At 53.4% G+C, this 13,328-nt stretch overlaps 1 protein-coding gene across 5 annotated transcripts in view; it reads left to right on the top strand.

Annotated features, from left to right (window-relative positions):
- The window catches only part of NCK2 (NCK adaptor protein 2), a 151,246-nt gene extending 141,599 nt beyond the window's left edge, over window positions 1–9,647 (top strand). For all 5 annotated transcript variants that reach the window (XM_051834899.3, XM_051834906.3, XM_051834882.3 and 2 more), the window contains one exon: window positions 8,583–9,647. In XM_051834899.3, coding sequence (XP_051690859.1) covers window positions 8,583–8,777 — 195 coding nt within the window. In that variant the 3' untranslated portion in view covers window positions 8,778–9,647. The remainder of the gene's footprint in view (window positions 1–8,582) is intronic.
- Window positions 9,648–13,328: the final 3,681 nt, after the last annotated feature.

Here is a 13,328-nt window from a genome sequence, read left to right as displayed (position 1 = left end):
TTGTACCTCTTTTTTTGTTTGTTTCTGGAGGGTAGGAGACAGAGAACAGCAGAGAGCCATCTGTTAGCTGGAATTGTGGGGACTTGGAACGGGGCTGCCAAGCGAGTGCAGGTTGAAGGGCGCTCGGCGGATGGGTGTGGTAAGCTTCTGTGCCCCACGCGAGGCCACCGTTTCTGGGGGCTGTGCAAGCGGCCTCTCTGTCTCTCGGCTGTCCCTCCACGGGCTCCTTCCTCCACCCCAGAGGGAAGCCCCTCTAACGTGGAACTTGTTGAATTCTTAGGATGCTCCCTCCCTCCCTCCACCCATCTGACATGTGCGCACTTCTCCCATTTGCTCCAGGAAGCCCTGGCTGGCCCACAGGCTGGGCCCTGTGCTGTTAGGTCTCGGGGTTACAGAGTGGAGGGTGTGACTGGCGCTTTGCTTGGCTGTGTCACCCCATCAGAGGCCACATCAGTGCCAGAATTGCGTATTGTGTCTGTCGTGCCTGGGAGCCGTGGTGGGCCTCCCAAGAAACAGCTTCATATCAGTCAGTTGGATGAACTGTCCTCCTTGGTGGACAGACGGGGCCAACGTTAGGCTGAGCTTCCTAGCAGTCCGACAGTCACTAAATTAGCAGAGATGGAGTCACCGAAATCATTAAGGTTTCTTTGAACTGTGGGCTGGTTTTTTTTTTTTTTAGCAATACACAGACATACACACACAGAAATACAGAGTAGGGGGCAGGGGAAGCTGCAGGGCCCCTGGCTCCTGCATCAGGCTTATGGTGCTGTGGGTGTGGTTGGAGTTAGTGGGGTTCAACCAGGGGGCTCACGGGAAGGAAGCAGTGTCTCCACCTGCAGTTCTTCCTTGCTTGCAGGCCGGCACACACCCTTCTCCTTACTTGAGACCCACGCCTTCTGCCCACCAGCCAGGGGGCCTTACCAGACATCCTCTGAAGACACTTCCTTTGCAATTCGCGGGCGGGAGAAATTCCACAAGAAGTGGGAAGAGTTGGTCTCACGGCGTGTGTGGCAGGAAGGGTCCTGGCCCGGCTGGGATGGTTTCTAAAGTGTTTTACAAATGCTCCTGCTCCTGACTTCAGCCACAGAGGGCCCTGGGCACAGCAGCGGAGCCAGCTGGTGCTGTAGCAAAGCATTTTGGAAAGGTGGAGAAGAGAGTGACTCACAGAACACGTGCTTACTCCTCAGCCAGTGGTAGCCTCGATGCCCAGAGAGTTTGGGGATCACTGCTGCCTGTGGCCAACCCCCAAGCTGTCCCCTGGCTCCCCAAAAAAAGCCAAAACTGGTCTAGGTACTGCAGGAGAGAGGGCAGCACCGCTCTGCTAGCTGGAATGGGCAGGCCGTGCCTCAGGCTTTGCAACCTCCCCCTGCCAGCTACCTGCAGCTCCTCCTCCCGCCATAGATGGCGCCGCTGGGCTCCGTCGTGGGCCTGTGTGTAGGGAGGAGCGCAGGGTCCCCACCCATCACAGTACTTTGGTTTTGTGATGTTCCCACCAGAATTTCACAAGTCTTTTTAGACCAGCGCAGAGCTTTCTTAAAAGGTTTTTTTTGTTTGTTTCTTTTTCTGTTGTGGCAATATAGGTATCAGCTTTCTGTTACTAGAGTGAAGTGCCTGGGGCAGGCTAACTTTATAGGGAAAAGAGGCTTATTTTTGCTTATGGTCCTGGTGATTCGTGGTCAGGATCATGTGGGCCCCTCGGTGTGGCCTCTGGTAGAGTCCCAAGGTGGCACAGGGCGTCACGTGGCAGGAGGCAGAGTGGGCATGCCTGTCATGTCCACCAGGATGTCCTCGTGGGATTCCACCACCCTAGCGACCCATTTTGACCTCCTCCTGTAAGCATTGTAACAGGGTGTGATGGGTCCCACCCATGAATACTGTTAACAGCACACTTTGTGGGCCAGACCCCCGAGATCAGGGGTACAAATGCTGAAACCACAATAATGTCTGGATCATGAGGTTAACCAGTTGGCTGCTTTGAGTGTGTAACTCCAGTGGCACGGAGCACAGTCCCATTGTCGTGTGCCACCATCACCACCATCCATCTCCAGGACTTCATCTTCCCAAACTGAAACCATGAACCCTCTGGACACCCACTCCCCCCTGCCCTCCCCATCAGCCCCGGGCGCCATCTTGGGGCTATCCTGGGAACCTGACTGCTCTGGGCCCCTCCTGTCCGTGCAGCCACAGAGTCTGTGTCCTTGCCTGGCTGGCTTACTTCCCCCAGTGTAGCCTCCTCGAGGTCCATCCACGTAGCAGCTGTCTTTCCCTCGTCTTTGAGCCCCAGTGAGACTCTTTCGTATGCATGGCCCACACAGATTCATTCATTTGTCCGTGGACACCTGGGTTGTTTTCACCTCTTCTTGGCTGTTGTGCAAAGATCTCAAGTCTCCGTGTGCAGTCCTTTTACGTCTATATGTCTATATCCCGAAGTGGGGTTGCTGGATCCGATGGTATTGCTACATTTAATTGTTTCAGGAGCTGTCGGACTGCCTTCCACAGCGGCTGCACCAGTTCACATTCCCGCCGGCAGTGCGTAAGGATTCCAGTTTCTCCACATCCTTGCCAACGTTTGTTGCATGCTCGCTCGCTCGCTCTGTCCTCTGATGGGGAGGAAGTGGCTTTGATTGGCAGCAGTACATCACCTCCTGTCCTCAGCTGCTCTTTGGCTTGTCCACATCTGTCAGCACGATTCTCACCTTTTGAATTGTATTCCTCTTTGGAAGTCCTTTATGGCCCTCTGTCTGCAGGTACTGTCCCTATGCGCTTCCCTCACGGGGCCTCCACAGTATGGCGGGAACAGCCAGGAGTCAGCGTTTCAGACCCCGTGGAGTTGGTGATATAGAAAGCTCTTCGGTGTAAATTAGGGGAGCGGGGCGCTGTTGTGGAGTGGTGGGCTAATAAGCCAGTGCTTGCTACTCTGGCATCCCATATCCGAGTGCCAATTCAAGCCCTAGCCACTCCGCTCCCAGTCCAGCTCCCTGCTAGTGCACCTGGGAAGGCAGCAGAAGAAGATGGGCCCAGTCCTTAACCCCCTGCCGCTCACATGGGAGACCTGGATGGAGTTCCTGGCTCCTGGCTTCAGCCTGGCCCGGCCCTGGCTGTTGCAGCCCTTTGGGGAGTGAACCAGCAGACGGATGATCTGTCTGTCTCTCCTCTCTTTGTTGCTCTACCTTTCAAATAAATCTTAGAATAAATGGGGCTGGCGCTGAGGCGTAGACGGTAAAGCTGCCACCTTCAGCACCGGCATCCCACATGGGTGCCTGTTTGAGTCCCGGCTGCTGTACTTCCAATCTTGCTCCCTGCTGATGTCTTGGGAAAGCACAAGTGCTTGGGCCCCTGCACCCAGGCGGGAGAACAGAAAGGAGCTCCTGGCTCCTGGCTTCAGATCAGCCCAGCTCCGGCCATTGTGGCCATTTGGGGGGTGAACCAGCAGATGGAAGACCTCTCTCTCTCTCTCTCTCTCTCTCTCTCTCTCTCTCTCTCTGGCTCTGCCTCGTAACTGTCTCTCAAATAAATAAAAATAAATCTTAAAAGATGAGGTAGATGAGAGTTTGGGAGCTGTTTGGTGATTGCTTGTCTTTTGCTTATGTAAGCGCTGACTTCGGAAGCGGATGAGAATGTCGCTCCTTGATCGTGGCACACCTGGGGTGGCTTCAGGCCCGTGACGCAGGCATTTCTCAGCTATTGAGCAGGAAATGCTGGTGAGGCCCGTGTGGTCACACCTGAAGATAACGAGCTCTGCTCGCTCGGTCACAGACAGTGTTTGCAGCCGACAGTAGTAGTGCGGGTGTAGACAGTGAACTCCATTAGACAACCAGGGAGAGTGACCTAGCAGAATGACGGCACTGAAGGGTAGTGTTCCCAAGATAAGAACAGTCCTCAGTGGGAGGCAGTTTGCCTCTAACCCACAGGTGCTCGCATTGTCCTTTGGGGAAGGCCTACTTTTCTGGACAAAAGAGTTTCTTTTCCTTAAAGAAGTGAAAAAGAGAAAAAGAATCCATTTACCCAGTTAAAAGGAAAGAACGATACAGCTTTTGATAAGAAACCAGCAAGGTGACCTCTCACTCAGTGGGGGAAGGAAGGGAGTGTAGGTGCAGACCATCTGTGCTTGGAGACCTCAGTGGAACCAGAGATTGGCCCAGAGCCCCCGTGGCCAGCCCTGGGGGGTCCAAAAAGGCCGTTTCTACTCTCATCTTTGCTGCAAGTCAAAGTTAATGATAAGGAGATTTGTAAGGCTATTACCAACCCAGGGGTGCCTGGGAGCCGGGCCCCTCCCTCCTCCCTTTCTCTTCCTCAGGTGCAATGACATGAACACTTAAGCCCCAAGGGATGCGGGAAGAAATAAAGGATATTGAAGACTGCTCTCTGGGTCTGTCTTTCCCCCTCCTCGTTGAGAAAAGCATGATTAAATCTTGGGCGAAGGCGAGGAGGATTTATTTGACCAGGATATCTGTTTTATAAAAATGCAGAGGTGCTTCTGAGCAGGATTCGAGGCTCTGAGCAAGCTGGTGACGCTGTGGAAACTGGATCAAAGAGTGAATTACCTGATGTTGCTTTCTAAAAATACTTGTTGCGAGCAGAAAAAACTGCGAGGAGATGAGGTGCGAGAATTACCCAAAGGGATACATTTTGGAAGAGACGGTCAGAGTTGGAAATTCTGAAGTCATTGTGTTGATTGAACGCTAGGTACTCTGAGCCCGGCGCAGGGGTGGGGAGTTAAATCAGGTTCTTTGACAGGGAGGGTGTATTTCCAAAGGGAAGACCCAAAATCTAAACAAAAACGGCGGCGATCATAAGGGCTGTGAGAAAGGTTTGGGTCTCGCCACCTCATTCGTTGTCCCTAGAGTCTGCTTGGGAAATTTCTTTCCGAATAGAAGAGTGAATGGGTTGTACTCCTGGTTCATTCTTCAGCTCTGATCGAAAAACTCCTGAGAACAGCAAAGTCGTCCCTTACAAGGAACAGTCAGAGAAGAAGTGAGCAAATGGAAGTGGTCTATTGTGGGAGACTTTGTGGAGACCCAGTCCTCTGCAGAGAGAAATGACGCCCAGTTAGCGTCTGGAGAAGGCAAGGGAAGTCAGGCTGAGGAGAGAACCATCGACGTAGGAACGGAAGCAGGGAGGCAGGTGTGCGGGAATCCGAGAGGAGGACCCAGTCTGGCTGCCTCTCAGCCCCAGCACACAAAGTGTCAATGTCTGCTGGCTCCCAGCGGCATCTGCGGGTCCTGCCCTCCCCAGGTGGAGGGTGGAAGGTGTCCCGGCTTCCTCTCCACGGTCTGTGAGCTGCTGTTGAAGCCGCCTGCACAGAGAGGCCCAGAGCGGTTCCCTGCTTTGCTGCTCCTGTGGAGGGAGGGGTGCTGGTGGTGTGGTCCGCTGCCCTGGTGGACGGCCACGCACGGCCGGAGCACGGCGCACGGGAACGGGAGTGACCCCTGCATGGGATCACTTCCTGCCTCGCGCTCGCCCTCTCTCTGGAGTGGCCCTGTCTCCCAGGTTCACAGGGCGAGAGCCAGCACGCACTGCAGCGTGTCCCGGCCGACCTGTCGGGGAAATTGCCCGCTGGGCGTGACTTGGAGCAGCCCCAGGCTCCTTAGGAGGAAACCAGAAAGAATCCACAGACTGGGGCCCGTCTAGCTCGGGCTGCTTTGCCCCCAAATCATGCACTCTTTTCTTTCCCCTCCCCCCTCCCTCCCTCCTCCCTCCCTCCCTTCCTTTTTCTCCTTCTTTTCTTCTTTCTTTGTTTCTCCTTACTTCCTTTTCTTTTTTCTTCCCTCTCTTGCTCTCTCTCTCTCTCCTTTCTTCCTTTCTTTTTCTGAGAAAGAGAGAATCTCCCATCCACTGGCGCATTCCCCAAAGGCCTGTGGCGGTCAGACTTGGGCAGGGGCTGAAGCTGCATCTCATCCTGAGGGTTCCCACACCATTAGTGTCTGGTCTCCGTTTTATTTCAGTTCCCCGACGGCACCAGCATCCCCCAGAGGCTCACGGAAACACGCTGGCTGGGGGGTGACATCACAAATGCCCCAGCCAGTGTCTGCATCAGCAGGTCCGGGGCAGGGCCCGAGAGTCTGCTCTTGTCACACGTTTCCAGGCGACACCGGTGGTGCCGAGTCGGGAACACACTTGGAGAGCTTGTGGTCTCGTGCGCTTTCAGGCTTCCTACGGTGTCTCGCGGTATAGATCAGACATCTGTAAGCCGAAGTCCAGAATACTCCAGAATCTGAAACTCTGTCACACATGGAAAATCCCACACCATGAAACTTTGATTCGGGCACAAACTTGTCTAAAATATTGCAGGCTATGAGTGCAAAGTGTATGTGAAGCACAGGTGAGTTTTGTGTGTAGATGCGCGTCCCCTCCCTGAGATATCTCATTATGGGAGTGCAAATATTTCCGAATCCAAACCCCAAAACAAGCCTCTGATCACAAGCATTTTGGATAAGGCGTGCTCAACTTGAAACATGTGGCGGTGTGTCTGCTTAGGACGTGGGTTGTTCGATTTCGATTTCTCGTGGAAGATCTGCCTGATTGGAATTAAGAACAGCCCCAAACCGGCAGCCCTCCTGCTTGGCACAAGCTATTTCTGCCTGGTAGCCCATGAAATTAGAAAGTACCTTTTGTGCTGCATCGGTGTTACTCCTGTAACACACACAGCTGCATGCACACACACACACACACACACACACACCATGATGTTCAATTAAGGAGCTGCAGGGGAAAGCAAATTCACCTATTCCAAGGTCATCTGTTGATCACTCGGCTTGATGAAAATCGGGTGCCTCAAGCCTTCACAGCAGCTCCAGTGCAAAAAATGTTTAAATCCATGCCTGTACTGGAGTCTGCAAAGAGTTCACAGAACATGCGTGTAATGAGAAAACTGTATGTGGATTTCAGGAACTCTGCGCCAATGTAACATGCCGTTTTCCATGCATTTTTTAAAGTGCCCTCTGATTTGCGGCCGTGGGTCCCGTGCATGCTGTGCAGGGGGCCAGGGCTGAGTGAGTGTCGCGGTCCTCCAATACTGCTGACGTCTGGAGCTTGCCCGTGTGCACCAGACCTGTCGGGCAGTGCCTGGTTCCGCTTGTTGAGCCTTCAGAACCACACATGGCCGCCCACCTGGACGGAGACAGCGGGGCGAGCTTGCGTCATCTTGTTCAGCCCTGTGAACACAGTCGCGCTTCGAGGGTGTGCAGGCCACACGGTGACTCAGGAGGAGGCCGCCTGGTGCCGTGTGGATGTGCATGTTGGTGGAGCAGTTTGGCCTGAGTGTGCCATCCAGGTCTGACCCTCTAGGGGCTGTGAAAATAGTAGCTGGCCTGCATCCTCTTTGGGGATGGACCTTCGGGGCTCTTCCTGGAGTCTCATTCACCAGCATTTCCTGGGGGCTCCCCCAAGGCATTCGGGTAGCATGGAGAAAAAGAGGGGCTTTTCCCTCCAAGGCTTATTCTTGCTTTGTTGGTTCTGGGCAGAGGGACAGCGCACAGGCTAACTGTAAACTCCGTTGTCCCTGTCTGCCTGCTGTGCTAACAGCTGTGGCTGGTGTGTGCACCCAGCTGCCCTGTGCAGTGTGGATCTTCTCGGACACCCATGCTCCTGAGTAGGTGCCCACGTGGGCTCTGTTAATCCTTGTGTCCAGGCTCTGCTGCCTTCTCCTCGGAAGAATGTTATTTGAGGGCTTTTGAAACTTGTGGCCAGAGTCTGGCTGCGAGGGAGATGGAGGGAGGGTAGGAGCAGAGCTTGTCCCTAGGAATTACGAGAGCAGAAAGTGGGTTGCGGACCTGGGTTTGGCTGCCCTAGGTTGTGGCGTAGACTTGGTGCCACATAGCAAGCCACGGAGGAGACAGCTGACCTTGTGTGGGGCTGGTCTTGGGGGGGAGCATCTGTACTTTGAGCTTAAGGGTATGATAACCACGCAGAAGACAGATGGCCCCAAGAACAACATGGCCAGGACTAGAATGGGCACTGTGTGGGGGAGGTTATGCTTTAGGCTCATTGATTGGGACAATAGGCAGGGGCCAGGTGACGCAGCTGCGGGGGGAGCTCCGAGGGGCTGAGGTCACCCAGGGAGGCCAGGACCCCTCCCCCTTCCCTTCACTGCTGAAAATGAGGCAAGGCCCTCCTCCCTTTGTACACGCCAAGCATCTTACCAGCATCTTAGCCACTAGGCCAGACACCTGCCCTAGGCGTTTATTTTTAAATGGCTTAGACTTTAAAAAAAAAAAAAAAAGGTTTAATTTCTAATAGTATTAGAAGTCAGAAGAAGGGAAATTTCTAGCCTCTGCCTGCATGGAAACCACTTGTCTTAGATTCCAGGTTCTCAAAAACAGCTCGGGAAGTGAAAAGTGTTTCCTAGCATTCGGGTCCCACGTGTCAAAGAAGGAGGTGTGTTCAGCACTGAATACTCAGCCAAATGAAGTCCTTGAGCAGGGGTCGTCGGGCGGAGCGGCAGGTGCCGTGGTAGACACCTGCGCCTCTGGGAACCCTGTGGCCCGGGGGTGTGGCCCGTGGGGAGAGGGGTGGAGTACCCCAGAGCGTGCAGCCCGCGCCCTCTCGGGCCCTGGTGTAATCTGTGCCGTTTGCTCCCGCAGCCCAGCGACTTCTCCGTGTCTCTCAAAGCGTCAGGGAAGAACAAACACTTCAAGGTGCAGCTCGTGGACAATGTGTACTGCATTGGGCAGCGGCGATTCCACACCATGGACGAGCTGGTGGAACACTACAAAAAGGCCCCCATCTTCACCAGCGAGCACGGGGAGAAGCTCTACCTCGTCCGGGCGCTGCAGTGACCTGTGCCGTGGGCCCTCGGGTCGGGGCCGCGCCGCGCTGCGCCCACCAGCTCCGGGCGCCACCGCCGGGTGCGACCATCCCTCCTGGCTGGTCTTAGAAGGAGGCGGAAGGGCCGAGTGTCTTCACTTTATTTCTCTCCAACTAGTGGCGGCAACCCTCTGCTCATGTGGAGACCCTGGGCGCGGCTGGAGGGCCACCGTGCACGCAGCCAGGGCCCCCAGGCTGCGCAGGCCACGAGGGAGCTGTCCAGTGCCTTGGGGCCGTGCTTGCAATAAAGAATTTTCCTCGAGAGGCAGTCTGCAACGGAGGGACCCCGTGACTCAAGATAAGACACGCGTTTTGGTCGTTGACCCCTGAAGTGTGCCATCCACGTAGCGCTGTTTGCTCTTGCCTGCGGCTCCTTTGAACTTCACAGTGATGTATTCAGTTCTCCAAGTCCTACGTATCTGTAGCTGGTTGTTGACACTAATGCGGGATGATTCAGGAAAACAGCTGATCTGTGGGGGAAGCGGAGCTACCAACACTCCACACACACACGCATACACACACGCACGCACACACATGCACGCTGTATACATGCGTGTGCATGTCTGTGTATGTGTGTGTATATACTTAAATATTTTATTTGCTTTACAGGGAAATTTTTCAGGGTTTACAAAAGAAAATGTGATTGGTAGTCAGAGACACAAGATGTTTATGAAGAAATCGTGTTCCCTTTTTTTCTTTACATTTGAACTTCTTTATAGTTTAAATATACAGTCTTGAGATGGCACATTCCTACGATGGAAGAAGGGGTCTTGCGATCCCCTAAACTTGCATACCCAGTTTTTTTGAATATTGTAATAAAAAAAAAAAGTATTATGACACGATCCTGTGTGCATTTGTCTTTGGGGAGACGCTAACTGCTGTGGGGGAGGGGTGACCACTGTGTTGGGTGACTTCTCCCAGCTTGAAAGGAAGAACCGGGCTCAAGGGCAGGGTCAGGAGTGCACTCCCTGTGACTGTTTGTCTTCTTGCCATCGCGTTTTTGAATATTGAAATAACCCCTGCTAACGAGGGAAGCTCCAACAAGCTTGCTCTTAACTTCGCTCTTTGAGAATTGCTGGCTCCGGAATGTTTTCTCGACGGTCGCCAGCCAGAGTCTTTGCATTCCCGGTGGCCCCCCTCGGATGTTGCGCTCCGGCTCTCTCCATCTGTCCGTGTTTAGTGGATGGCGGCCGCATGCCAGGCCGTGGGAGTGCAACTCACGGCACGCGGATCAGCGCCCTCTTAGTGGACCAGGACTGATGCACATGGCGCGTCCTCCCCACCCCGTGCTTACCACCACCGTGATCCCCATTGTAGAGACCAAGACGGTGAGGCATGACGTCACACACAAGGGGATGCAAACCCAGAGTTTTGGAAGGAATTCCAGAGCCGGGTGGTACGTCCTGACTCTGCCATTCCTGTTGGCATTGAGTTCATTGACTCTTTGGTCGCCTTTCACTGTGGTCCATTAGAAGCTGATGGAGAATGAGGCTGGCAGCCCACTGCCCCAGTCGTAGTGAACTGTAAGAGGACGCTGCCTACGTGTCTCTCAGAGCAGCAAACTGCCCTGGGATTAGAGATGCGGCTGCAGTCTGTTTTCCGTCAATGCAGGCCAGAGGATGGGCACACCTGCCCCCAAAAGGAATGTGGCCGTGGGAGCAGCAGGGGGCTAATGGGTACTAATTGGTACCTGGGAATTTATAAATTTGCCAGAGCATTTTTTTTTTAAGATTTATTTATTTGAAAGAGTTACAGAGAGAAGTAGAGCCAGAGAGAGAGGTCTTCCATCCACTGGTTCACTCCCCAAATGACAGCAACCGCCAGATCTGAGCTGATCTGAAGTCAGGAGCCAGGAGCTTCTTCCAGGTCTCCCAAGTGGGTGCAGGGACCCAAGCACTTGGGCCATCTTCTACTGCTTTCCCAGGCCATAGCAGAGAGCTGGATCGGAAGCAGAGCAGCCAGGACTCGAGCTGGTGCCCATATGGGATACGGCACTGCGGGCAGTGGCTTTACCAGCTATGCCACAGTGCCAGCCCCTTGCCAGAGCATTTGAATGGGCCTGTGTTTGAAGATTTACACCACCATCCTGTTCTCCAACATGCCCCACCAGACCGACTCCTTTTCCCAGTCATAAACTTGATGTACAACCGTGCCTGCTGGCATGTAGAGTTGTTGGTATCCTCAGAGTAAAAGTGATGGCGGCTCTCAGAATGGATGCTCCCGTGTCCTGTCTCTTCATTTGAAAAACCGGACAGCGTTGCAGGTGAGTGAGGTGGAGACATCTGTTGGGTGTTTCATCCAAGAGAATAGCATGCCTGTGGACTCTTGTCAGTTCTCACTGCTGGGTGCTGCATTTAGACCCGCAAGGATCCCGCTACACCACCAGTTCCCGCACTGCTGAGAGACTGGATTTCGACACAGCGCTTCTGGGAGGAATCAAGTGATTTTTTAAAGGACTGAAGACAGATGAACATTTTGGTTTCAGGAACTTCTTGTAGGCCTGGGCTCATTAGATTCAGTGCCTTGCCAAATCCTCCTGCTGCCCACGGGTAGACCAGGACTGGTGTGTGTGTGTGTGTGTGTATGTGTGTGTGTGTGTGTATGATTTAAGGAACTGGCACCTATGGGTAGACCAGGACTGGTGTGTGTATGTGTGTGTGTGTATGTGAGATTTAAGGAACTGGCGCCTATGGGTAGACCAGGACTGGTGTGTGTGTGTGTGTGTGTGATTTAAGGAACTGGCACCCACGGGTAGACCAGGACTGGTGGGTGTGTGTGTGTGTGTGTGTGTGAGTGATTTAAGGAACTGGTGCTATGGGTAGACCAGGACTGGTGTGTGTGTGTGTGTGTGTGTGTGTGATTTAAGGAACTGGTGCTATGGGTAGACCAGGACTGGTGTGTGTGTGTGTGTGTGATTTAAGGAACTGGCACCTATGGGTAGACCAGGTCTGGTGTGTGTGTGTGTTTTATTTAAGGAACTGGCACCCTGGGACATGGTGCTGTCAGGTGGAGGGCGGATTGATGAGATGAGCCTCTGGCTAGCAGCTTCCCCAATGCCCCAGGCAGGTGGCACGGATGCCAGTGACCCTCCTGCACATCCACAGATGGCCTGAGCGAGTCTTAGGCAGACATTGAAGGGAAGACGAAGAGCAATGAAGGTGAGTCGTTGGGTATCTGGGTAACTTGGTTCCCTTGTTTGCATTTAAACACACCTTCAGTTGACATAAATGTCATTCCATACAGGGACCCTGCTGAGTTACAGTCACAACTACCAGGTTTTATGACCAGATGCATTAAGTAATATTTCCAGAGAGCTCTATCTGTCCATTTTTTCCTCCAAGTGCGCCACAAATTTACATCTGAATTAGAATTCCTCATAACAACTGACATTTACAAACAAAATGTTTTTGGTGCTGATACCATTTTGTCTTTAGTTTCTGTGTGCTAATCTACCTTTCTGTCATTCCTACTGCCTAATGCCAGAATGCCAAAATACTGTTAAGGCCGAGGTTGAAAATGCAAATAGACAAGTTGGAAAGTATTATTTCAGGGACTAACATTGTGGTGCGGCAGGTCAAGCCACTGCCTGTGATGCCAGCATTCCATATGAGCACCAGTTGGAGGCCTTGGTGCTCCGCTTCTGATCCAGCCCCCTACCAATGCACCTGGAAAGGCGGCAGAAGATGGCCCGAGGGCTTGGGCCCCTGCACCCACGTGGGAGACTCAGATGGAGTTCCAGACTCAGTCCGGACCAGCCCCGGCTATTGTGGCCATTTGGAGAGGGAACCAGAAGAAGGAAGATCTCTTTCCTGTGACTGCCTTTCAAATAAATCTTAAAAAAAAAAAAAAAAAAGCAGTGGCCAGTGCTGTGGCACCCCTGCCTGCATTGCCATCATCTCATATGGGTGCCAGTTTGAGGCAGAGTCACAGGCAGAGAGAGAGAGAGAGGTCTTCCATCCTCTGGTTCACTCCCAGATGGTCACGATGGCTGGAGCTGCACCGATCTGAACCCAGGAGCCAAGAGCTTCTTCTGGGTCTCTCACATGGATGCAGGGGCCCAAGGACTTGGACCATCTTCTACTGCTTTCCCAGGCCACAGCAGGGAGCTGAATCGGAAGTGGAACAGCTGGAACTCCAACCAGTGTGGGATGCCAGTGCTGCAGGCGGTAGCTTTACCAGGTAAGTAAGCTACGGCACTGTCCTGCCCTTTGCTCACTAGAGCCCACAGCACTTGTTGGTATGTGGTTAGGTTATCAGTGAGACAACTTTTATTCTAGCTCCTTGCCAGGCTGCTAGCTTCTATGCTGGAAAGCAGGGTTGGTTCATCCACAGACACTGGAATGCCTGCTCAAGGTCAAGTGTGAAGGGGACATCCCTGGATTTCGGCTCATCAGCCTCCCTGGCTGTTTGCTCAGGTGTGGAATGGGGCTGCCCTCCATCTCTGAGATTCACTGGGGGTTGCGGGGAGGCTTTGCTGGGTGGCCCGGGTGAATGTGCTTGGTGTGAAGCCCCGCATGGCCATC

The sequence above is a fragment of the Oryctolagus cuniculus genome, chromosome 2, assembly GCF_051225735.1.
Source record: "Oryctolagus cuniculus isolate XC-2025 breed Fujian yellow rabbit chromosome 2, ASM5122573v1, whole genome shotgun sequence".
In the NCBI taxonomy this organism is placed as follows: Eukaryota; Metazoa; Chordata; class Mammalia; order Lagomorpha; family Leporidae; genus Oryctolagus; species Oryctolagus cuniculus.
Note: the sequence above shows the minus strand (reverse complement) of the source record. Positions and strands in the feature narration are given on the sequence as shown.